The 27,561-nt window shown below is 43.5% G+C and overlaps 1 protein-coding gene across 1 annotated transcript; it reads right to left on the bottom strand.

Annotated features, from left to right (window-relative positions):
* LOC310939522 (heparan sulfate glucosamine 3-O-sulfotransferase 3A1-like) lies at positions 1 to 27,482 on the bottom strand (the record flags this gene model as incomplete). Its single annotated transcript, XM_083904290.1, has 2 exons — positions 26,905 to 27,482; positions 1 to 622 (listed from the first exon to the last, which is right to left on the bottom strand). Exons 1-2 carry the CDS (start codon positions 27,450 to 27,452, stop codon positions 1 to 3), a joined length of 1,170 nt encoding a protein of 389 aa, XP_083760416.1. The 5' UTR covers positions 27,453 to 27,482.
* Positions 27,483 to 27,561: the final 79 nt, after the last annotated feature.

Raw genomic sequence — 27,561 nt, 5'->3', positions numbered from 1 at the left:
TCAGTCGTCCCATCCAAAAAAACGCCCTGTCATCTGGTAGAACTTCATGTTAAACGGCCTGTAGAAGTCCCGCAGCCTCTGCACCACCTCTGGGTCAATGTTGGGATGGATCCTCCCTTTGGTTTTTCCTAGGCAGTGAGGCTTGCTGCTGCCCTCTGCCTTCTTGAGGCACGGGAAACCCTTGGTCTGGTTAAAATAAAAGTGTTTGTCTGTGATGATCCTCTTGAGCCCCAGGAAGTCCTGCACGCGGCCCAGCTCCCCCGCTGGGTCGCTGATGAGACGCTCGCCGCTCACAAACAGGATCTGGTCCATGGGGAAATACTGCAGCCAGTTGTCCAGGTGTTTGGCGTAGATGCCGATCTGGATGGCGCTCCACGAGGTGTCGATGAGCCCCGTAGTCCTGTTTTTGAAGGTGAGGCTCTCGAATGAGGGAATGTCGGGCTTCTTAGACAGCGTCTGTGTGTAGTCTGAGATAGCTCTGGTGACCGGGTCCCTCACTACCACAATCAGCTTAGTGTCCCGAGACATGGCGGAGATCCTGGCTGGAGCCTCTCTGGTCACAAAGTAGCTGGGTGTTTTCTCCATGGTGATCTGGCCCTCCAGGGTCTTGGGCATCAGCTCTCTGCAGAAGAAAAAAAAATGAGAAGGAAATGAGATATTTGTTTTGAGCTGCACCTCTGACTCCGTTACCAACGAGCAACTGACACAGTTGTAAAACCTCTCTTATTACGATAAACATTACAAGTGGATGAACTCGGGCAAAGTCATCAAAAACCCTAAATTGAATCAATCTAGAATAACACTGTTAACTGGCTCTGCTTGGAGCAGGGTATTTATTTGATCTTTATGTGACCAAGTGTTGATTTGCAGTTTTTTGGCACAGCGCAATGCTCGGCCTCGTCTCAGGATGTAAAGATTATTCTTGCTGATGCTGTGTCAAGTGTTCCTTTAATGCGGCCACAGGGTTTGTGAAATCAAGAGCGGGAATCCCCTGGGTACATTTAAAAGAGGGTGTTCTTCACTCTCATATGGCACCAACAGGAAGAATAGCCATCTCCATACCCATCACTATCACTAAGGTAGTGATAGCTATTAAATATTGATACTTGAGCCGAAAGCCTCTCTCAGCATACTTGATCACCTTCCTGTGCTTTTGCCTTTTGGCTACAAATTGGAAACACATAGAACATATATGGACATAGTCTTCCACGGCCATTCTGATGCCAACAAGGAAATGAGAATATATGGAATAGCCACTAGGGGGCAACTTCATTGGTTGCAAAATGAACTCCATAAGAGTGGAAGTTGATTAGAAAATCAGTAAATGTTTTCCCGAGGTCTCAACTATTAGTTTTAGGTCAATTTTGATAGCATATGATGTCATTTTTATAACCTATTTTCCACTTTAGATCTATCTATATATCCATATTGGACTATAGAAAATATATTTTTAACTTAACATTTTGCTTTGCGACGGGTTGAAAACATGACATCTGATCATAATTAGCAGCCTTATCATGATCCGTCTTTAGCTTGACTCGCCATTTGCATAGCGCATGAAAAACAAGTCGACCACATCACTCTCGAAACCCTCTTTTTCCCGCGCCGGGCCAAGTGTTCGAGTAGATTCAGTCCTCATGTTTACATTTTTATTTATCCCATATCCTGGTGATTTTGACTCGGTCCTGTACCAATACTGACTATCATATTAGCTCATCTCTAAATGTGTAATACTAGTGATGAAAATCATATTTTAAACAGAAGCGTTCAACTACGCAGACCCTGAGGTTAGAACCTGGAAGGGCAAAAAGGAATTTACCAGAACCCAACTCTGCCTGAATCCTTTTTTTACCATAAACTCAAAAAAAAAAAGGATGGGGGAAACAAACTAATCCATTCGGCCACGCCACCCCTCTACTCCCTATCCTCTTGCTCCACTTTCCACTCCGCTCACCCGCCTCCAGGACAGTGACTCTAAGCAAAGCGGGTAAAAGCAGCTCATGAATGATTAACGATGAATGCCCCCCCCCCCACCCCCTGCCATTTAGAGCCTCTACAGAATGCAGCTTTAAAATTCACCAAAGTACAGAATGCAGGCGTCAATTATTCATCTGCTTGGCCGTTGCGGTTTAAAGCGAGCACTGGCTCTGACAAAGTGGCCCCAGCTCCTCCCAGGGTGGTCCGCTGCCTGTGACAGACCTACCTGAAGGAAGAGAGGTCGTGTGAAATTTAAAAAAACTGGACCCGAGGGCGCTGAAGACATCGGGTGTGTGTGTGTTGTTCAGAATCGTTCAGTGTCAAACAGCGGCACGTGCGATCACAGTGCGGCTTCGGCGCCTACCGACGCGTGTCTTTGTCTGATGTGATGGGCACAGTTTTTTCCGCCTTGCAAAAGCGCTGGTAAACAACCATGCTCCGTTTAACAGACACAGTGAGAGGCATGATGAGGCCAAAGCTTTACAAACAAACACAAGTGCACGTTTAAAAAAGACACCAGCTGTTGTGACAAAATGTGACGGCTGGTTCCAGTGAGTGGGCTTTTCTTTTTCTTCGGCCAATGTGAAACAACTTCCATCCATTGTGTTAGGGTTGTGCAGGGTTAGGGTTGTGGGTAAGGTAAGGGTGTGCAAGCTGTTCTTTGAGAACAAGACATGAGACAAATTAAACTGATCTGACTCTGCTATGATCAACGTTGGGTTAAAATCAGGCACAACTCCTTTGGAACAGTATAGTTGGTTTAAAGAAAACATCTTGCTCTATAATCTGACATTTTCTTGACCCATTTAAAACCCCCAGACTGTCTCCTTCTGTGGACTTCATGGCTCTTTAACAACTCCGCATTACTTTTACTTTGCTGGATAATTCATAATGGATAAGAGTCAGAATTGCTGTTTATGCGAGAACAGTCTCCTCTCAGGCAATGCTGATTAAATGAAAAAATATTTGGCTTTGCAACATACAGTATATGGAACTGATCAGTGATCCTTGCAAAATATTTGGGATTGACATTGTGACAATCAAACAAAAAACCAAAGTCAGAGTCACAATAACAGGGGCAAAAGTATCGTTGCCAGTTTTCCGCGTGGCTGTTCCTGGATTTGAAACAGCTGCCGGGTTTGAGCTCAGCATACGGGGGTGAAACTGATCTAAAAGCCATCAGTCAATACCTCCAGGCCAGTGTCAAAACACATCCACTTTATGTGGCTGAGTAGCTTGAGTGGATTTTCTCTGTGTGGTACAGATCACAGATCACAGGGGTCAGCACAAGGGGGGAGGTGGACGCACAGGAAGTGGTCGATAAGAGCAAGAGCAGCAACACGGGGGCGCACCGATGTCTTGACATACGCTGGCGACATTGACCATGACCTGACCCAGCAAGTTCTCCCGGTATCTGTGACCTACACCACAGCTGAGGACAAGGCTTTTCCTTTCCTCTCACATTAGCGCTGCCTCATCACCCCACGAGTCGAGGATGAGGCTATACAGGATAATGGCAATAAACCCAAAGTCATAAGGGAGGGAAGGCAGGCAATGGCTATAATGCTCAGTCAATAAAAAAAAGAACACAGAGACTAATTATTGATTGGCGTGTGGTGGTGGGGGTGACGCTTCCTTACTATTGTGTGAGACATGAAGATGGGAATGTTGGAAAGTCCAAGTATGGTAGTCATAAAACACTCATGTATTCAGGCTGATGTAAATGTTTATAGTTGCTGGGAGAATGGCTTTCAGTGCAGTCATTTGAAGAAGACTGGTTGAACGGTTAAATGTGCATTAAAAAGTTAATTGTTGACGATATAAGTACTCATCTCAACTCAACATTAACATTAGACAGATTCATAACATGATCAAATTTAATTTAATGCGGCAGTGCAGATATTCTTTTTATTCCACACATTGTACTTAACCGACATTACAGACGGTATTTTGACAAGAACAACAAAAATATTGGTCAGAAATGTACTGTTTTTACTGGAAGTAGTAGATGAAATGTTGGACTGACAGTTTCAAGCAAATATTGGAAGTCTTCACTGGAAGTTTTTAGGCTCATTTCTTTCAAACACTGCACCAACAAACCTAACAAACGCTGCTTCAGGTTACATTGATGTGCAAGGCTTTCCCCAACACCTGTAAAAAAAAAAAAAGTTGTTAAGTGTAACCGTCTACTGTGTCGTCTAAAAAACTTCAGTTAAAGTTTCAGTTGGGCAAAAGAACAAGAAAGGCTTGGTTTTAAAGTAAGTGAACTACCCAGAGGTATTTCTTTCCATTCTACCACAAAAGTGTTCAGTGCTTTCTAATGAAACTTTATTGGCAGAGTAGGTGATGTAACAGATGACAAACCGTCCAAGTGCTTGAGATTTACTGTGGTTTTCAGATTTGGCTTTGATGTCTTCATCGTGCTGCTAAAATACGACTCCCTAAGCACACTCATGCATGAAACACAGGCAGCAGGACCCACTCACGAAACAAGACGCAGACCCCAAACCGAAATAAGAAACGCAGCACATGAACCTTGGCCTAACTTTAAATCATAGTCCATGCTCTGGTATGCATTTAAGTACTGCAAAAAAAAAAAAACTAACTAAAATATATGTATGACTAAAAACATCGCAAAGAGCTTGTGTACATGACAAAACACAACACATGCTGTGAGTGTCATTCCTCTCATATGGAACTAACTAGCAGGCAAGAGATGCCAAGACTCATTCAGTGTATTCCCTAATAAAAAAAGTCATTTCCAATGTACACAGTTAAGTGCAATACATCATAATGCATCCTTTGTAGCCTCGTCTATAAAGCAACTACGTTGAAATACGAGCCCAATGCGCCACTTCTTCCGTCTTCCCCGCTGGACAAAAATTCACTCGCAAAGCCAACCGTGCTCAGGGCCTTCGCATGCAGGCTGTGACTCACGTCTGTTTGTTATATTAAAGCCATAAATGTATGAATGTGCCAGGCTTATTTACTGCAAATAGGGGCGCAGCCATAATTTGACAGCATGACATATGAATTAGGGAGGAGTAAAAAACGCTAACAAGCGATCAAGCTCCTGAAAAGGGCCCGTTTCCTCGTGTTATCCTGGACCTTTTAGAGGACGCCTTGGACCTGTGCCAAAGTCTGCCAATTGACAGGAGTTGTAAAGACATAGCGGCAAGTGGGCATGAGTTCTGTCCACTTCCCCCCCCCCCCTCCACAAGGCTTTGATTCATTTCTCCTCCTCCTCCTGCAGGGAGGCCTGGCAGGCATAAATACACACCCACAGCATTCCCCTGCCCCTACCACCAGATAATAATCTTGTAATTGGCTCAATATTTCTGCCGTTTGTCGGCTAAGCGAGGGCCAGCGCCAGTCTTGGTGGCTTGGACTCACCAGATATTTTCCAGGTCAGTGGATGCTAGCGGAGGTCAGAGAGACAGGAGGCGGGGTGGGGTTGGGGGGGGGGGTTGATTTAGAGTAGTGGAGAGTCTTGTGCAGCGAGGGGGTGAGCCCATTCCTCTAAACTCAAGAGCTTTACTGCTCCGACTACACTGTGCAGCAGCAACAACCCTTTATCTACCGCGCAGGCTGCACTCACTGGCAGCACTGATGGGGAACACAAGAGGAAGTGTTTGATCTCAGTGTGTGTGATTGCTGCTGCAATTGACTCTGGCTTTCCAACAGAAGCATGAATATATATACTCTAGTGTGTAACTTTTTAGAATATGGACCTAGAGTTGTGCACAGGCTCACCTGAGGTGAGGAGTGGGGAAAAATCTGATAGCACTGCCCACCTTTGGCTGAATATGCCAGAAACACAACCACAAAGTTCCCCACTAATCCTCATCGTCCTCGTGCTGCAGCTTTAACACACACGGATGATAAGGGGTGTCTTCCTCACAGCAGAAGCTCAGATTTATTGGACACTAATTTCCTAACAACAATGTGGTGCAAGGTGGCCAAAACCGATGCTGAAGATTTTTTTTTAGCGATACCACGTTTTAAGATTTAGTAACTACAGATGTTTCCAATCTAGATTATCGTCTTTTATACGACCCCAACTGTCTCAATCCTCCAGGATCAGCCCACCTAACCTTTTTTTTTTTCTCTCTCCCTCCAATGGATTTATAACTCTCATGCACTGTGTCACCTTTGCCTGCACACCTGCACTATAAAGCTCTAAATCCTCCATCCGACCAGACAGTTTACTACACCTCAAGCATGGCTGTGCGGGATTAGTGATGTCTGAATTGTTCCCGAAACAAAACCATTTATGTTGCGTTTTCTGTTGTCGGCATATCGACTCGTATGAGGGACAATCACTGTGCCAGAAGGTGGACCATGGGAGTTGTGAAATTGTATTTTTATTTTCCTTGGGAAAAAGGTGTGCACATCATAAATCCTGGGTCTCTCACATGGTTTTAATACAGCCTTGGTCCTTGTTTTAAGTTTTGTTCACATTGATTTCCTCCCATCTTGATCAAAAGCCTTTGGTTTGATGAAGATGAAGGAATTACGTTGAAATAGTTGGGAGTCATGCTTTGTTAAGAATACAGAATCTAATAATTATCTTGATCGTGAATCAAAAGAAACTTTGGTCTTGCGGAAGGGAATATCCAGGGTGGGCTCCTGGAAACCGAGTGAAACTGGAGCAGAATATGGGAACTGTAGGGGGTAGGAAGCAATTTTGAGGGACATACAATTACGAGATAAGAGAGTTGTCTATTCTTGGAAAACAGCATGGGAGGACAGGGTCCACTGTTTACCTCTGGGAAATGACAAGCTTTCGATAAAGAGCGACTAGGAAACCCTGCATGACACTGGGGACAAACAAGATAACACTGTCACTGTGGATGAAAAATGTTTTTTAAACATCCGCTTTTTAAAAAAAAAAAATGGAAAATTGCGAGCGAGATTGATGATTTGGTATGTGTTACATTAGGGCAAGAATGGGAATTAGTGCCAAGAGCATGTGGTGGCTGTGTGTGGGAGGAGAGCTGAAAAACCCAAGCTGAAAGATGGAAGCATAGTTTCAATTTAGACCCCAGTGTATTCAGAAAACTATGTTAAGTTCCTGGTGATGTTATAAGGAGGGTAACGTCTGCTGTCCTCCCTTAAGTTGAGGTGGAGAGGGGAAACGGAATAGAGAAATTATTTAAAAAAACACAAGTGTAGACTACAGAGGAAGTCTCACAGCGCTGCGTTCGTCGCGATTTTCATGTGATTTAAGATTGAGGCGGGCGAATAGCTGTTAAAATCATCTAAATGGTCTCAAACACAAGGTTTTAAAAAAAAAAATTGTCCTGGCTCGTTGCCACTGCAATTTCTCCAAGTTAAAAGTCTGGCCACATTTCACACACACACACATTCATATGCACTCAAATATTACAGACATCATAAATAATGTCTGGAAAGAAATAATAATCAGACCTGTGTGATTTGTTCCTGGGTTAATTTCATTATAAATGGAGTACTGTGTCGAATACTGTTGAAAACCCCCCCACACACATTTTACATAAAATCTAGTATAAATAAATCCTCCTACTGGACACCCGCCTTAACACTGCACCTCTCTTTTTTTCCCCTACATAACAACCGCTATGCAATTTACTAAATCATTCATAGAGTAGGTTTTGCAGGATGTTCTTATAAATTTATCAGACGTGTTTTTAACAGAATCTTTCTGGGGTTTTTTTCCTTGGTGCAAGTCCCTGGTTGATTGCATAAGGGGAGGAAAAATAAGCTTTATCTTTATGGCAACTTGCTTGTGAATAATTCACCCTCGCTTACTGTGGTAGTGAGGGTGAGTGAGGGCAGTAAAAAAAAAAAAAAAAAAAAAGAAGCATGCATGACAGTCACTGAAGCCATCTGAAGCCTTTTATGCATCAAGTAGCAGAGGTTGACTCACCTCTAGAGCCAGACCTTCAATCGGGTCTGATAGGAAGTCTGGGTGACGGTGACGAAGGACAGAGAGCAAAATAAGAAATAAGAAACACAAACATGCTGAAATATCCTATTTATAACTGCAGCCCAAAGTAGGAAAATTCATGCAAGAACCACTCAGATCTGATCTCGGTTACTTAAACCGGAACTTTGCAAGACTACAGTTACATAGGACACCATTTCCATCATCATCCACCACTTTATCCTCACTGTTGTGCATTTGTTTTCAACGGAGCTGGTGAACACAAGTCGTGGAGCCATGTCCATGCTGGTTGGCATCAATTTTCCATGCTTCTCGCCATTCAAAAAAAGCCGGTCCGATGTTTGGCCGTGCATGGCCACTCGCTCCGTCATATAGCCGTTTCCTCTCCCTCGTTTCCTCCAACAACGGTTTTCTCTGCTTCTTCTACGCCAGCTCTGCGGTAACGGACATCTTAAATAATGCCGCCGCTGCCTCGATCCTGTAGCCGATACCCGACTATAGGGTGTGTTTCAGTGCCATGAAGCAATAAGTCTTTCTCGCAACACCTGTGACTCCGCTTGGACCTTCTCATTCTGAGGACTCCGGGGTCGACAGCCCTGATCTTGTAAGGCTTGTTTTCCGCTAGAAATGAGTGGAATCCAATAACGGATGACCCATTTCATTCAAAAACTGCAAATGTCAACTTCACAGGCACAGAAAAAGTCAGTGGGCTTCTTCATCCTCTGCAGACCAGGACTGTCTGTGCTGGATTTCATTGTAGAGCATTGAAGAACGTGGTGAGTCCATCTCTGGAGTCAGAACACAAAGCTTGTTTTCTGCACCAAATGTCAGCCGACTCTACATGCTCTGTGCATATGTTAATGTTTTGATGTCTTCCTCTCCGAATCGGCTAACGCAAACACTGTATGAAGTGATTTTACATGAATTATTTGGTAATAAATCTATATAGGATGATCATACAGGCTAAAGCAGCACATTTTTATATCACTCCGCTAAAGACTTCAACATCTGTAAAATTGTTGGCGACTGGTTGAATTAAAAAAAAAAAACTCTTCTTGGTGGTTTTAGCAATTGAATTATAATCTGTCACAAGTCTGCTGTAGAGCCTTTATACCTTGATTTTCTTCTGGATAGGTGCAATTACACCAACGTGCAACCACATGGGTGCATTTCAGCGTCGGCCGCAAAATGTAGTGCGAGTAAGCCGAGTAAAAAGCCTGTGTCCGAGTGCGCCCGAGATGCAGAACCGAGTTATGATGATGATGATTGCCTGGAGAGTCTGGCATACCCACGCCACCTGAAAGCGGCTACATTTTGCAATTAGTGATTCATGTTCCATTGAAACAAATGACTGTAAAGTCAAAACCTAACCACTAAAAATAACCCAAAAAAAGGAGCTCTGTGTTCTATCTTATGCCATCATATGTGGTGCACGTGGTTAATCCATGAGTGGCTTCTCAGACACAGAGCCCATATTACTTTTTCATACTTCTCTGACCCACTTGTTCAGAGTTACATGAAGTGCGAGACCGAGCATGTGGAGCCCGACTCTTCAGCGGGATCAGCTTTAGCAACGGCTCATGCAATTTCTCTTTCTGCCAAGTCAGTCTTTTTTAAAAGGTCTCATCAGCTCATGGGAGATAAGAGACCTCTAACTTTGTCTTAATACCAAAGCTAATTTTCAAGGTATTGTGTCTCTTGAATGTTCACTTTTACAGTGACGGCTGCTTCATTAAAGTCGTCTCTCGACAGCTTTCCTTATCCTTTCTCTATAGTGGATTGAAAATCAGAGAAGACCACTTGCCTCGAATTGAAACGATTTCAATGGTTATTTAAATTCTACATTCAAGCCCGATTTGAATAGAGCAAAAAAAAAAAAATCCCTGTCTCAAATGCATGAGAGCAAAATTAAATGTGAATTTCTTTTTCTTCCACAGCCAAATGGAAAGCTTTGAGGCACTGCTCTGCAATAATTACCCATGACAAAAGGCGAGGGGGGGCTTTTGTCTTTGGGACCATCATCACCATGGTGATTTTCAAGCTGCTAAAACATTCAATATAAACATTTCCGCGTGCAAAAAATATGCCAGATAGATCGTCACTAAAAAAAAGAGGTTCCGTTACAAGGCTAAATTTGTTCGTAAACATCCTGTGAGTGCGCTTCCATCGCTCCTACTGCCCTGAAACGTTAAGAGCTCGATAAAAGAAATAAAAGCTTAGCTTATGACTTAAAAAATACGGCTAAATCCTGTTAGCATAAGCCCAGTTTCTGATCATACTACAAACACAGCTATAAAATGATGGCTTGGCAAAAAAACAATCCTTTTCCCAGTTTCTTTCGCTGCAGAATCAGACTCGAACGCACAGTTCGCCTCTTCAGAGCAGTAATATTGATTTGACCAACGACCCCAGGATCTTTTTTTTTTTAACAGCTTTTCTTCTGATCATTTTATCTGTGTTAAAACATATGGCATGAAATAAAGCAAAATGTAAACATCAGAGGATCATTCTGCACAATTTTAACCCTAAGCTCTCCTTTAATGCACTTATAAGTTTACCAAAAATGCAGCATGTTAAACACATTCTTGTGTTTAATGGTGTTCTTATATTTATCAGTATGATAAAAAAAGTTTGTAGACTCAAGAGGGTGTCACACAAAGAGCTCCAATTTGCAATATTATAAATGCAGCATATTGTACATTCTTATCAAGTGTTGCTCCATTATCCTCTCATAAAAATCACATACACTGGTGATGATGACAAACTGTAGTGCAGCACGTGAGCAATCTGCACTTCTTACAGCCGCTTTTAACCCCCGAGCAGCTTCTACTTGCAGCTGTTTTCCATTACGCTATGAAAGACGCGGCGGCGCTGATACTCGCCATGGGTTTGTGTTTCACCAGAACAGTTGATTAACATCCAGTGGAGAGCTCCTGTAAAAGTGACTGACAACAGGGTCATGGTTTGCCCACTGTACAGGAAGAGAGGGAGGGAGGGAGGGAGGGAGGGATGGAGGAGCACATGAGGAGGCTCTTCACTGGTGCAAAGACAATTCTGCAAATGCTGTGCATGTAAAAGACCAAACCCAGCGATGCACTAGTGAAATCTGTCCAGGATCCTATGGGATGCAACTGAAGTATTCATTATAACATAATTTCACTCTTGGTTTTTGTGGTATTTATTACCAGTTTACCTGTAGAAAGCATTAGAAAGTGAGAGATCAGGTTTAGAGTTAGGAGCAAAAAAAGGCTTAAGGAATGAAGAAGAGCTGGGTGTGGCAGTGTGTGTGTGTGTCATTGTTACTATACTACTCCGTTTGAACCACAGCAGTGCACATTTACACAAGATGAAAAGCTTGCAGAGAGGGTGTCATGTGCATCCTGTGCGCGTCTGCTTTAATCTCCCATAATATTTCCATCTCAAACGCAGACGACACAGATTGCGCTGATAATATTACAACTGCTTTTCAAATCACACAGTACTGCACCACACATACAATTAAAAAACAACAGAAAAAAAACTTGACAGGTTGAAAGTCTGAGTTTTGCTGGCACACTTCTGAGAGCTCTGACTGTGAACCCGCTTGGGATTTTCTAAAATAGAACAACTTCTGAAAAGGAGTCATTGTTTTGTTCAAATGCAAGCATATAGAGAAGCCAAAATTAGTCAGGTAGTATCTTAGCCAACAGGGCTGATCAGAGTACATGTGACTGGCAGACTGTTTCACTGTGAACTCAGAGCATCGTTCTATTTTACACTCAGACGCCGTGAACTACCTCGCCGCGGAGAGCCAGTGTGGCTTTTTTTTATTTTTGCGCCAAATTGCATTACAAGTTTATACACTCATACAGTACTTTGTTTCATGGCCTGCGCAGGCAGCAGAGGGCAGGAGTCGGTAACACACGTAATTTCCACGTGAAACCCGATAGCTGTAACGTAATGAAAGCCAAAATATTTGACAGCTAACTTTAAACAGTTTTAGGCGCACACACGGAGTCAAGAGTCTAAGCTTACGTCGCTTCGGGGAAAAAAAAAAAAAAAAAAGTTAACAAGATAGCAATACAGTGCTGCGCAGATGCAACACATATGAAACCTGCTGAAGTTTCTGTTTAGACTGGGAAAGAGGGATAGAGAGAGAGAGAGAGAAAGGGGAAATGGAAAGACACTGTGAGATAGTGAGAGAGGGCAGAGCAGAGAATGCTGGGGGTTAAGTGTCAGGCATCAAGCAGACGGCAGTATCGGGGGAGCGAGAAAAGTGATAACACTGTCTCCAAGCTCTCTTCCTCTCAGTGTGCCACCTTTCCCTCCCCATTTCATTTTATCCCCCCCACCCCCACCACCCTCCTGCTCCAGCTCGCTCCATCCTTCCACTCCCAAGCTCAGAATACAAAGCGCCTGGCACCGTCGCATCGCTTCCCTCATCTCTGTGCCAAGACACAGCGAGAGCACACCAGCGAGCTCGCACCCGCCGCACCATCCTGCCACCACAGAAGAAGCAGAGATTAGCATGTATGAATGCTCCCTCTTATCGCCCCCCCTTTGACATAAACTCATTACAAACGGGCTCACACAAGGTTTTTTTTTCTGTTTTCCCTCCTCGATCCTCATGCCACGGAGCAACAGACATAGGCAGACGAAGATTATGTTCGCTTACTCACACATAAGAGCTTTAAATATTTGATCGGAGTTCCTTGCTTCACCTTAAACGTCGAGAGTTTGGTAATAACAAGTTTCTAGATGAAAATGTATGCAATTCTGGATGGCAGCCAGAGAGGAGCTGGGATTAAAGACATGGTCGAATGTGTGATTTCCATTTTGCGTCCCTTGCATTATCTATTACATAAATAGCCCAAGGAAAATGGAACTTCGTGTAGCTCATTCCGAGTTGAGGCAGCAGGGCCGAATGCATAACAAACAGGTGATGTCTCTGCACCACTTGCACAGGGCTCATGGTGATTGTACGCGGTGCCAATGGAGAACAGGTTGTCGCTTAAATGAAAACGTGTAGACTTACCCACTGTGGAGTGTCACATGAGGCACAGGAGGCGATAAAGCAGGTTCAGCGATCGCCTAGGGGTGGGTTGTGACCCAGAATTCAACAGGAGGAGGCCCCATCGCGTTAAAGTGGTCGCATAACAGGAAAAACACCTCCTCTCCCTCTGAGGACTGTAGTAAGGTTGCCCCATCCGGGACGCGATGAGAATGTGAAGTGTAATGTCCAACTGCAGCTTCTGACGAGCCACTGACAACGTGCTAATGTTTCAAGACTGTCAGCTCTCCGTGAGCAGAGACGGATGGTTTTAGAAATAGAAAGTAATTACAGGGCAAAGCCTCATTGTTGAGGTTAGGGCCATGCATATAGTGGAGTGAAGGTTTCTTCTTTCTCCCTGCTAAAGAAAAAGAACACTGTGATGAAAACGGAGCCTGAGTTTGACACAACTGATCAGATCGGGTTTGTATATCTGTATTCAGCATTCAGCATATGTCCAAATCCACTTGTTTGCTTTACAGCAGATGCAAAGTCGCGGTGCCAGCTGCATAGTTCTAGAGGGCCGTACTAAGTCTCATAATTAATCATTGTGTGTTTAGGGCACAATAAGCCAACTTGAGTGCAAACTCCCTTGAAAAGGCCAGGTGTGCTCCAATTTAGTGGATGAAACACTTCTGTTGACAGCAACACACGAAAAACACTGACTCAGGCACAGCTGATGATGAAGTTGCTCAATCCCACGATTGCTTTCCATTACCTCAAAAAGCACAGACACTGACACGTTGTTTGGCACATCGTGCACTGAGCATTCCAGTAAGAATTGCTGGGAAAGCAAGGTGGCGGGCAAGGTGATGATTCTTCACTGGCTTTGCACTCAGGAACTCCTGCCCAAATCTTATTTTAATTATGAATCAAATTGTTTTCTTTGCAGGCCCACGGTTGGAGTAGTGGTTAGCGCTCTCGCCTTTGCAGCAAGAAGACCCGGGTTCCTGAGTTCGAGCCCCAGTTGGAACAACTTCAAGCCCTGGTTAGAACAAGGGCCTTTCTGCAAGGAGTTTGCATGTTCTCCGTGTGTGGGGGGGTTTTCTCCGGGTTCTCCGGCTTCCTCCCACAGTCCAAAAACATGCAATATGGGGATTAGGTGAATTGGTCACTCTAAATTGACCGTAGCTGTGAGAGTGAATGGTTGTTGCGAACTGTCCAGGGTGTACCCCCCCCCCTCCCACGACGAGGATAAAGTGGTAGATAATGGATGGATGGATGTTTTCTTTGCGTAGTCACAACAGTGAATGCGCTGACTGCAGTCTACAGTGACTTACAACACTGAAAAACCAATGAACCACACAGAGATTGTGTTTTTCTCATAGCAATACGAATACAAAAAAATAAAAAAACTAAGTACTAATGCCAGAGAAGAATTGCTATATTGTTAAACTCCAATCCCAGGTGATGGGGTAAAGACAACGTATCTTCCTGCAGAACTTATAATTCATTTCATTACTTTAGCGTCGGTGCTCAAATGGTTAAGCCTTGGAGCTGAGCCAGGAGACTGACTAAAAAGGCTCTTACACTTAGACAGCTATAGATTAACATTTATCTCCATGAGGGATGTTGCACTTCATTCCTTTACGAGCAGGTCTGTGCTGTATTTATCTACACCATTATAGAGGCAGGGCCTACGTAGCCTCCTTTACCACCTCGCTCTAATAACGAATGTTCTAATTCTCGCCATGACCCATCTGATTATTACACCGGCGCCTGGCGGTCGCATGGAAAGCGAGCACTGCCGTGAACACGGCAAACGATGTGTTCAAGGGGGGGAGGGGACACACATTATCAATCAGGGGGTTATTTTTCAATATTTCACACTGATTTAATCGCCCTAAAAACACATTAACATTGAGGGAGTACTCCACAGAGAGATAATGGCTGGGTATTTGCGCCGTCGCCGAGTCAAACACTGCCAGGCTTGAAAGACGAATGTAGCTCACATACGGAAGGTTCGGGGGGGGGGGGAGGGGGTGTGGCATGAAATAAATGTGGTCTGTCCAAATCACAATTACAAAATAAATAAATAGAGTGTAAAGACAATGGCGAGGAGGGGCTGGGTGTGTACAATCATTCAAGAGAACACGAAGCAAAGCAAAACGAAATGCATATTCAGTCCATTCGTATTCCTGGCAGTCAAACGGAGGCTATTATGAACTTCTTTCAATCACATTTGCATTTACATTATGGGCCTGTAATGCAATACAGAACAAATGGCGAAAAGTGTAGCATAGGGTTGAATCAGTCCTATATGAAAGTGTGCGCTCCAGTGAGCAACTGTACTGTATATGTGTGTAGGTAAAAATGTATCAGTGTGCGAGTATTTATTTCTGCAAAAGTGTGTTATACTGTATGTTGCAGCGTGTTTATTATTGCGTGGCCTCTTGAAAATGTGTGTGTGTGTGTGTGTGATGGTACATTCACCGAGAGGCTCAAAAGAGCTCTTCTAAAGGGCCATTTCTGCTGTAATGTGCATCCAAGGGTTCATCAGAGAGAGCGAGAAACACTCACTGGCACTCAATTGCCAGAAGTAAAAGCTTTGTGGGTGAGGGGGGAAATCCCTCGTGCCGGCTTTATGCTTTGCCAGAACCGACCCTGTTTAAAAGCCAGTTGGATACAAGAAAGAGAAATGAAACATAAGGGCGGTGAAAGAGAATATTCACTGCTGCTGCTGCTGATGCTGAGTGGAAAATAATATGATGTAATAAATGGTATTTCAGAAACAGACGTGCCCAAGACAGCCATGTACGAGTGCGTGTGTCTCTCTCCATTAGCGCACGCACAACATTTATTGGGGCAAAACAATATACAGCATCATCGATGAGGACCACTATAGCTGAGGCGATAGTGGGGCGAACCCCTCGACAATATGAGCCTAATTACACACACTTGTCTCAGAAGGGCCATAAATCAATGCTCGTTGTGAATCCCAAACAACAAAATCAATGCGGTTGCATCTCAGCGGCCATAATGAGAATCAAGTTGAAAGTAAAGATTTTAAATCAGCCACGTATTGGCTTCTCGTTCTAGTGAGCCACAGCCCGGTAAGGGTATGAGGTACGTGTTAAATCGCGGCGCGATGATTAAAACAAAACGTGCATTCTGACATTTTGAATGCATAAATCTCACAGGAGGCAGTTCGGTAATGAAAGTAACGGCACAACAACATTGGACTGTGATTAATGGAGTAATAATTACTTCTTCTTTTTTTTTCCCCCTTGCCACTGTCTGTTGTGATAGGGAGTTAGTATTAACGACTGTCGTACGAGGGCTGAGCCAGACAGAGTCGGTGGAGAAAACGTGACTTTAAATGTGTAGGAACAGCATTTAAAACCGGTGGGGGCCTTGAACTCTCATTTGTGTTAATCAAACTTCTCTGGATTGTTTGTATAATGAAATTAGGGTCGTCAGGATGGCCTGGGGGACATCAATTAGGCAGATAAGCAAATGAAAATAAATCGCTTTTTATCAAATGCACGGCCGCCCGCCTGCGTGTCCGGTAAACACAGGGAAAACAGGAAGTGATTCTGTTCTCCATAAATCCCAGTGACAAGCAATCGCTGGCTCTGGGAAATGGTGGGAGGCCAGAAAAAATAACTTCCTCCTCAGAGCTAAAGATTCAGAGGTTTTTTTTTTTCTATTCTCATTTATAGAGAAAAAAAATTTGTTTGTTTCAGGCAACTTTTAATTAATTTTACACTTAGTTTTGTAGTTTCAATCCATAACAATATAATGCATTTTAAACCTAATTATTTATCATTTGTTGTTCTGGGTTTTTGTAGTAACTGGCGCCGTTTATATCCGTTTATAGACTCGCTCTCCTCCATGAATACAGTTGTCATTCACCAGCTCTGGGTTTATTAACAGCTGCTCTGCTACCTGCACTGCACTGTCCTCTGCAGAACAGCACCGTGGTCCAGAACCTGTGTTGTCTAAGTGCAGCCTTCACTGTCTGGGTTTAGTGCGAGGCAAAAAGGCCTGAACACTGGTTCTTGCTGATGCAGACCAAGGTGGTTGATGGACTACATTGATCCTGCACTTACACCTATGAAAAGCCTATAAACATGAGGCAAATAAAAAATAAGGGATGTGTTAATGTTAGCACCACAGTTACGGTCCTTGATAATGTTACTTCACTTAAGCTTGTGTACTCGTTTGATTTTAGTGAGACTGTAGTTGCATTGAACATTTTTTTTGTTGTAAAAGAGGATGCAAGTAATACTTTGTTTTTAATTTGTGATTGATTTCATCAGGTCCATCATTTGTATCACTGCAAACTACTTTATTTATTATGTTACTTATATTTGTTACTATGGTTTCATGATAGTTTCTGTTCATGAAATTGACACTGTAATAGTACTACATTAAAAAAAAACTCTACCCAGGACTAACAACCATTAAATGGAATTATGAACGATCTTACAGTGGTTTTTCTTCCTTTTAAAAAGGGTGTACATGATTTAAGTATTACCGTGCCAAGCGTATTCTAAGTGTGCAACAACTGGAAAAAGTAAAAACGGAGGGGGGGGGGGGGGGGGGGGAATGATAATGAGGCACTACATGAATGTGCTGGAAACAGAATTTGGTGGTCAAATGTGTACGCCGGGTGAACAGACTGTGGGAGTGCCGCCTGGGAGAGCCACAATGAGGCAAGGCAGCTTTGTTAATGATGTGATCACAGTTTCCTGGTGAATAATGCAGCCATGCTAATTGGCCGGATTAATAATTGACGGGGGTGTGGCGGAGGAGGGAGCTGCGGATACAGCCGACGTTCAAAGTTGTAGCATGTTCGCGCGTCCACCGCCGATGACTGGTTAAATTACCAGCTCCCTCCTCCTACTGGTGATGTGACTGTGTGAATCAACAATGTCAGAATTAACAATCGCCCTGACAACATAATGATATAATGAGCCGCAGCCCCCACCACATGTTTAACGGTTAAAATGACTTGGGCTCATGTCAAGTCCCACAGGCTCCACAATGTTGATACACCCTACACCCTCCAAACTGGCTGTGGCTGACCCAGAACAAGCCAACTGCATAAATAAAAATGTCTGAAATGTTGCAGAAATCAAACAAAAAGGTAGATATACGGGGGTCAATTTTTTTTTTTAAACCTTTGCACTGGATCTGTATTTGGTGATCCAACTCAAATTCAAAGGATTTGAGTCAAGATTAAGATACACTTAAATGTATTTTCTTAAGTTCACGTGGTGTCTGATTTCCAGAGAAAACATAATATCGGCTCAGAAACAAATATGGTCTTCCTGTCTCTTCAGGTCCACACCTTAAAAACCGACAATGTGCGCTTACAGGAAACAATAGGATCAATATCCCAGGGTGTGTTCAAAGGATTTCTGACAATCTGGAAACATTTGTTATCGGCTTCAGAGACACAAAAGAGCAAAAAAAACAATGACCGGGTAGGATCAATAAAGCCAATGAAGATATGTATGTGTTCCTTTGATGCACAAAGGCATCATGTGAAGCTGAGAATGTGCAGATCTGACTTTATTTGATGAGCAAACACATATAACACTTTATTGCAATTGTTACATTGCGTACAAATGGGATGTAACCCATAGCAGAAAGGCAAAATATGGAATTATTCAAATAGTTTGAATGTTTTAGTGTGTCTGTACGTCTCTCCAGTGAGGCTCTCATTAACATGCAAATACTAATCTTTAAGAACAGGAGAAAAGTGAAGGAGCAGAAGCCCCTTTGTGCAACTCCAGAGCATGGAGGATGTTCCTTCCTGCTTCTATTAGCCAGACGTGTTCCTGTGACAGCAATTTCCCTCATGTCTAATGTACAGTCGGACCTGGTTACAGTAGCAATTACTAGTGTTCAGGTTAAGATTAATTGAATTACTGGGTGGCTTCCCTGCACTCCTCTGTGGGCATATCAATCACATCCTCCATGCTACACGGACCCTTTATCACCCTCTTCCATCTTTATGCAAAAAGACGTAGACTGTGCTGTTGCACTCCATCTATCAATAAACGAGTCTGGGGTGGCAAACTCATTTTCGAACACATTCCTCTCTTTAATCAAGCAGCCTGGCATTCGCTGGTAGTTAGTAAAAGCTTTGCACCATCTTTTCCTCCAAATGAATGAAATGAGAGTGAAAATTAAAAACAGAGCAGCTGGGGTAATGACGCTTGTTTGACTTTATGAAAGAGAAACTGTGAGTGTAAATCTGTAGAATATGAATTGACAGTTTGTAAGAGAAATGGCTTAAACCGCTATAGCACACAATAGAAGGGCGCTTTTGTGCCGTGCCACCTGTCTTAAAACACAACACTCTGTACACAACGTTTGTTTGGGCAGCTGCTTTTCTACTTGTAGAAACCAGGTCGCTTTTCAAAAACAACACATGCGGTGGATCCACGGTGCTTTTTATTTGAATGAAATAGCTCTCAGGGCAGATTAAATGCCACTCTATCATTTTCTCTCCATTCACCACCTCCATTATTAGCTGTTTTAAAATTGTGCAGGATTTCTGGTCGGGGTGTACAGTACTGCCAGACCCTAATCTTCAACATGTTTTATTTCACTCGTCGCTGCCACACAACTCTTTGTTCAACACCTCGTAGGCATATGCAGAATACAGTGGAAGTGCTGAAAGCTGGGGAATAACATCTAAATGGAAGTAATGTGTTAGCCTCTTTGTCAGCCTTGCCAGCAAATGCCAATCCCTCATTTTGGACAGAGACACACACACACAAACACACACACACCTGCACCTGAAGCTTAGCTACAGTGTAATTCTGTATTTTGCATGGATACAGACAAAGGTTGTGCCTGAGGTGCTGTGTGGCATCGCCTCTACCCATATCTGCAGGGCCGACTCTGCCAAGGCGACTGGCACCGGACGAGCCCTTTTTGGAGCGACAGAAATAGGATGTTTGGTGCCGCCATCGTATCACCACACAGGCAGCTGCAGATTGGACGCATGGCAAGTGTGTCACAGCCCCGTGCCTTTAAGCACATGTGCAGAAAAGGAAAAGGGGAAAAACTTCTATGTTTGCACAGTAAAGAGAGTAAAGATTCTTGAAATGAGTTTCCTGCTCAGTTACCGGAAGTTAAAGGCTAGAAAGATGGACCGCCGGCTTCCTTGAGTAGTAAATGACTAAATGTTTTTTTAATTTTACAGGGACTTGAAATATTGGAATGAGATGTGTGCCAGAAAAAAAAGTAAATATGTGGTACAGAAAACACTATAGTTGGGACGGAAAATGGAGGACCCAAGAGGAAAGGGCTTCCTTCTTTTTATTGGTTCCCAGGCTTTCCACAGTTCTGGTTCTCCCTCGCTTTCTGTCTGTCTGTCTTTCTCTCTCTGTTGGAAAATGCATAGGGCTCCCTATCCTGTGATAAAGCTGTTGCCTGTAAGATGGGAAAGAGAGATCCATCATTCTGAGGCATTGGTTTACCCTGCCAATCCACACCACTGAGGGCTGTAACACATATATGCTCCATCCATGCATCATTTACCAAGCCCTTCTGTGCCCAAATAACATGGGTTTGGCTGCATAATTCTGAAATCCTAAGGCACTCTGGTAAATCCTGAAAGTCTTGATATGCATGACTTCTGGCGGTTGTTTTGCGGTTTGTTTAGTTCGCTCCTAGGAAGAGAGCTGAAACAGTTTGGTCTAAAGCCCCTCGACTCTCCCTTGCCAAATGATAGGGTTACAGTCTCTCTTTGTTTGTTGAGGGATAACACTTAACTTCCATCAACCTCAGTCTGCCAAGAAGAAAGGAATGAAACATGGATGAATAGAAATATGGCACATGGAGAAAATTGCAAACATGATTCTTTCTTTTCTTCCATTTCAGTCATACTGCTTGTAAAGTGCCTGAAGGCACAACAACTGCTGTGATATTAGAAAATATTACCTGGCAGGTTTCCACAAGGTTCAAGGAAAATAAACTGCTGAGGTTCATGGGCATTGCTTGGAAACCACTAAACTAAGCTGTTCAGGTTATCTCCTGGAAAGAGACCACTGAGCTGCTGGGGTGAAACTCAATGTTTTGAAAAGGTCAAACATCTCAACTTCCGACACAACTGTATGTTTGAAATGATTACAGTGCGTTGTAGTTTTCCAGAATAATGTATTACTACATCGTCAAGGACAATAAAAAAAAAGTGACCTCAATTCCTCCTTTTGAAATTTGAATCCAAGAATAAATGCTTCATAATGTGGGGGCCAATACCTCGAAAGTGCCAACAGCTGCTGAGCTGAAAGGGCCCGAGATACGAGATACGACAAGCAGGTTGCTGACTAAGTGTACACAGAAAACTAAAAGTGAACAAACAACTGAAACCTAGAAACAGCGTAACCTGATCTTAAGGCTAAACAATGTAGGATTTCAACCTTCAAAATAATTGCTCCAAGAATATTTTGATGGCACATCAACTTATAAAAGGGGTGAATGGCACGTCTGTCAAAGCCTGAGCAGGTCTGCATCGCACAGGTGGAGCAACTCACTGAGTGGATGTCATGGCAGAGGCAGCACAAGAACACAAAGAGGGTTACCGAAGAGGAGAGTGATAGAATTAGAGGCTCGACAAGGGAGAACATTGGTCCAGCGTTCACTTGCTGGCGTTCCATTTCACTCCACTAGTAGAGGGATACTTGACCAAGGGCGACCTAGTCCTGGTGGACTAGTAAGTGCAAACAGTTTGCTAGTCATCTGTATCTAGTGTGTTTGAGCTTGGGTGGTGTTATTGAAGTCATCCCATTCAAACAACGTGCATACAATGAGCAATAGTTCCTATAAGCCGGGTAGAAAAAGCAAACTATGGCACTATCATTATTTTGTCATATTCTTCAGGGTTAGTTTTAATTAATTAATATATTGAAAGACAAAACAATGTCATATTTGTATAAAATGCTTTAGCAAAGGCTACTCTATACCTGGTCTGAAGAGTCCTGCTTCATCGTTGGCTTGTCAACATACATTTTATGAAAGTTGCATGAAACAATACTGCTCAACCAACTGTGGGGGGAACCCAAGAGCAAATCTTACTTTAATGTTACACTACCATCTGTTGGCACTGTGAACTCTGAGGGTGGCACATTCTGTGGCAGGCCTCGATATGACTCTACTGACCGTGATCAATCACACTCGGTTTCTTCGCGTGTTCATCAAAGCTCCTGGAGTTCCTGATCCGTGACACTTGAAGTATTTGTACGAACGTAGCTACAGCACAAGGCTCCCCTTCATCTTGCCAAAGCTGTAATGAAGACAACAAACAGCTCTTATTTTAGGTGTGTCAGGTGAATACATCAGGTGTGAGCATCTGGTGGAGATCCAGGTGGTGTCTACAGAGCACCCTGCACCTGCTGCCTGTCCTCACCCAACCATCAGGGGGGCAGATTCCCAGGATGCCAGAGGACAGCTGCTGACAGGCACTACTGTGGAGCGCTCCCTTGCTTCGATCTACCTCCCCGACATGGGGCCTCCTTGGGTCAGCTGCTGAGAGCACGCAAAGATGTTGGAGGGGGTGGCGGAGGTCAAGGAGTTGGTGAGGACGGGGGGGATTACAGCCGTTAGTGGTTTGCATGCCTTCAGCAGGAGGTGGCCTTCCCAGTTTTACAATTATACCTCACGATAATCACTTTCACAATCCAAAGGCAGCTCAGAGCTCGTGCTCAGGAGGTCTCCGGTGCTCATGTTACGTCCGCTGTGTGTGTGCCCTTTACGACCCTAACCGTGACCCTTCCACCTCCGCCAGTCCTCTCCACTCCACCTGCCTTCCGCAAAACCTGCCCCCGTGTCAACACATGTAGTTATACTCCTGAAAAGCTGTATTCCCTAAGATGCTCTGTTCCCAATTCTGTAAAAGCTCTTTCATACATTTAAGAGTACAAAGTTGAAACTTGAAGGTACATCAGGTTTCCTATGCTTGGATTCTCCTTTCAATAGAAAAGGAACGCTCGCTTCCATGTTGAATTAAATTAAAATCTCTTACTGTCCAAAGCCATTTCAAGGGACCTTTAAGTATATTTCATTACTGCTTCATATTTTCCATCATTGCGGCAAAGCACGAATAAATCAAACAGGGGAAATTAGTTAAATCTGTTTTTAAAATCTCAACTGTGTGATGGAGAAGTTCTAAAACAAATAGCTCTTTCAAAGATTCAATAAAGAGACCATGGCGATACATTTTAGGGGTTTGTACAAAGGATAAATAAAACATTCCAGGATGTTCCAAGAGTGTTTCACTAGTATTAATACAAATATTCAGATATTTTAGATTAGATTAGTTTAGATAGATAGATAGAGAGGTGCAAGGGAGCTAGTAAATATAAATATCTGAGGAACAGGTCATTCCCGTATTCCCATGTCAGATTACATCTAGAGCTGCACTGTCCACCAGAAGTACTACACAAACACAGATTTATAGTACAGGTCTAGGTTCAGATGTGCAGTATATAGTGACTGGTGCAACAACTTTCTTATTATATAAAAATGCTGACTGAGAAGTATCATCTTTTTGCTTCTTTTTTTTTCAACAATTAATATCTGGCCTCTCCCATTTGGAGTTGTGTCATGCTTTCCACTGGACTTCCAAAGTTGTTGAAAACAAGGCCAGAGTTTAAAATTGGATACCCATTTAATTGACACCCACTGTTGGAAAAACGTTTGGACCTTATTGTAAATGCTGGGAATTCTGCAACTTGCACTTGACAAATGTGACTTATGTCAACACTACTGACTCGGTAGGCTCATGTAGGAAAATGGCAATCCCTAAAAATTAAAAACAAGCCTGAAAATGTTTGATTTGTTACGTGTATCTACATGTGAAGCACTGCAAAGCACATGAATACACCATTCTGACACAAGTCCCCACTGGGTTGCTGCTTTTACTGTATGATTGAGGCCCTTTATTTTTATTGCCATTACAGAACTTTCTTTTTAAATGAGGCCAAAAAAGAATGTAATGTGATTTATTTTATATTATTTAATTTTATTTGGCCTGCCTCAGCTGAGAGTGTGTCTGTATGGCAAATATAAGTCTAGTTGAGGGTGTGTGTGTGTTTATAAATGAATGTGTGTATTCCTGCATCCTGCGTCAAGATAAATATGCGTGTGGTGGAGTTGAAGCACATTGTCCTCGTCTTTACTGGCTCACACATGTTTTTTTTTTTGTTTTTTTGGAAGGGTAATTAACCCATTAAGGGATCTGGTGAAGCCTGATCTAACCGGTCTGCAGACATCAAACGGGACCTGCGGCGGCGGCTGGGTCTAGACATGTGAAAACTGGGTGTTCAGTAACCCAAGTAGGCCTAAAACATAATCGCGAGCTAGTATTTGGCATGGCCCTCCGCTTTAGTCGACAGTGTTTGTGCTTGACCTCCTTGTTCACGCCGAGTGTCCATTTCCACAACAAAAGCTCAACAGGTTGTGTGTGATCATACAGATACACTGCTAAGAAATGTGCAGTGAAACACTGACTGACTGACTGGTGTTAGTTTCCCGTTTAACAAAAGGCCTGATTTTGCACAAGTGAAATATGTCTCTGCACAAAAGATGCATAAAATACAATGTACTATTTAAAATTCTATGCAAGTTAATTTGCAGAATGTAATATCTTTTGCATGATTACTGAGGAACAAAAACTGCCATCTAAAATACTGGAAAAATGAATCGTCTAAAGTTTTACAAGTGCCTAAATGTAATGTTTCACGCTCTGACAGCCATGCTGTCAAAACAGCAACTTTCATCCTTCGCCCTGAATTAGAGAGCTCCGAGTGCTCGACAGAGGCAGTTGATGGAAATTCCCATAACAAGCCAGACGGGTATAATTCGGAGGGAGCTGGAAAAGATGGTACGAGCCGTTGCCACGTCACATTAAGAGCTTAGAGGTGCAAAAAAGTATGTTCCACACATTCCCATAGGGACAGAGACAAGTGATTCATGCTGAGGACACACATATCAGCCGCAACAATAAACAAAGAATCTCCAGAGACGGAAGCTTGTGTGTTTTAAGTATTCACTGTTGTTAATGAAAGGAATTGCATAATTCAAGCAAATTAGACACAGTGATTCGTCACGGGGAATCTGCCACTGTGTTGTACAGAGTGTTCTTTTTATTTATATTCTTATTTTTTATTTGTTTTGTGACCTGTAATGTGTCGTGCTCTAAGGACAGTTGACGCAGCCTCCAAAAAACCAAGGTTGTATCCATTTTTGACCGCATTTAGCATCGCAGTCGGATGGATTTCCTGGTGTTGACAAGCTCTCCTTGAGCGCACAAAAACACACTGATTCATGTTCTCAAGGACAATGACTTCAAATGGACGTGATTCAATCGGCAGCTTCCAAAAACACACAAAAGCTATCAAGAGGAAGACTCTCAGGCGTCGTTGAGGATAGGTGACAAGATGAACTCCTGCAGAAAGGGGGAGGGCGACGCCGTTTTTTAACAGTTATTTATTCCTCTTTTTTAATCCAGAGGTCCTTCTGTTTTAAATGGACAGCATTAAGGCGAAGCGGCACCGAGGTCCGTCCTTGGAGGCACGGTCCAAATTCCGGAGAATCTTGGCAACTCCTCGGGATGGATGGGACCCTCATGGATATAAAACCTCACAATGGATGAATAGGTAAACAGAAGGGTGTGAAAGAGTGATGGTTAAAAGAGAATGTTCACTCAGAGAAGCACAAAGAGGGAGGTGTGTGAGTGGGAGATGGGAGAGAGCCAGGATGTTGTGTGGGGGGGGGGGGGTGGTGGGGGAAGAAGAAGGGGGAGAGTCGCGGCGGTTTGAAGCGAGTTGTCGGTGAGCGAGAGTAAAAGTTTTGTCTCCAGGCTTTTAGTGGGCGCTGTGTGCAGTGTTAACTCAATCAGAAGGTGAATTATACCTCCTGAGACATTCAGGTAACCTTTCATTATGGCCCTAATCCTTCTTAATAACAGAGCTGCAATGTCGGCAATGCCCCATTAGACAGAGAACTACTGAGAGGGAGAGCCATTATTCCCCACTGGCCTGTGGAAATGTGAACACAATGCTCACTCACACAGTCAGGGTGACAGATGAAATCAATCACAAAACCCAAGTCGAGCGGAGGAGCACACTCTCGCCGGCGAGGACAGGGAGAGTCTGACGGCGTGTAAATGTGCACTTTCTCTAGAAGTTTGTGTGTGACGCTGAAACTTTTGACTGAAACTTCTGACAGAAACTAAAATCAGTCAACCATCGAAGTGCATTTAAGAAAACACTCTCTGAAGTGGTAAAAAAGAAAAAAAGCTTATTCAGTTCAGTAAAATGTCTGTTAATTTAGAGGTTAATTTGGGATTTATTTAACTTAAATATATATATATATTATTAGAAACAGACAGTAATTCATGTAGGGTAAAGTCACATTCAGAATGTAAATAAAAAAACACACACATGGATTCTTGTTTTAAGGTAGATGCACTAAATTCTCTACAAGAGAAAATGTAAATTACAACTTGTTTGAAACCTGTAAAAATCCTCTTGGTTTCATCCTTGTCTTTTAATTCTCAGACTAATCAAGCAGTGAGACTCCACTGTGGCCCCGACCCCAAAAAAAAAAAATTAAATACAGCAACTTGAGGGCAGTCAACCCTAAAATGTGCAACAAAATGAGCCACCTGATAACATCTAATGAAAGCAAGACTTAATGTAAGGTAATAAATCAGCAGACTGTCCGCGGAGCCTCTTCGAGCAGCAATTAGGCCACTTCTCTCATGGTTGAGATGTTAAATAAAGATTTCTGGGTTGTGGAGTCCAAACGTTATCAGTGATTGGCTTCAAGTTATGAACTTTTAGGAAAACACCATCAATCATCGTGGCAATTTAATGCCCTAATGACAACAGAGATGAGGAACATTAATGTATTTTATACTTTTAACCCCATTTTGATATGGACTTTAATATATACATAGAAAGTAGACATTTAATTTAATATATAAACACGTAATTTAAATATTTACCTGTACCACTCCAGTCCGTTGTCATAGTTGCGGTCGAAGAAGTGCGGCTCGGCTCCCACGGCTCTGATGTCAGGATGAACCCGCAGGAACTCCAGCAGAGCCCGGGTGCCTCCTTTCTTCACCCCGATGATGAGCGCCTGCGGCAGCTTCTTGCTCCCCTCGCCGAGCGGACTGAGTTTACCTGCGAACCTCGGCGACACTCTACCGGAGGAAACTAAATCCGGAGGCGGCAGGATGACAGACTCCTCATCCGCCGTGGCGGCCGGAGGAGGCGGCTGCGCGGCTCGCCCGTAGCCCGTCAACTCCGACCCGGCGGCGCTCCACTCGTGGACGAGCCTCTTACTCCTCAGTGACCGCAGGTCCTCGAAAAGCTCCGCGCACCGACCCCCGGAGGCTCTGACCGGCGAAGGGGAGACGGTGTCGGTGGTGGTGTCGACGAGGCAGCGCAGGAGGAAGAGAGAGCAGAGGAGGGAGCAGAGCATGACCGCCGCTCTCCTGAAGACGCCTCGGGACGGGGGGTCCAGTTTATGGATGCGGCTAAAAGCCATGGTCCCTGGGTGGTTGGTGCTGCAGCCACAGCCATGCTATGGGCACATTGTCCAGGCTCCTTTCCATGAAGAAAAAAAGTGAGTTTGGACACCTCTACCTCCCCCCCCC

Source organism: Microchirus variegatus (assembly GCF_963457635.1).
Source record: "Microchirus variegatus genome assembly, chromosome: 17".
Taxonomy (NCBI): domain Eukaryota; kingdom Metazoa; phylum Chordata; class Actinopteri; order Pleuronectiformes; family Soleidae; genus Microchirus; species Microchirus variegatus.
The sequence above is the reverse complement of the archived record's forward strand: the minus strand, read 5'-3'. Positions and strand labels throughout refer to the sequence as shown.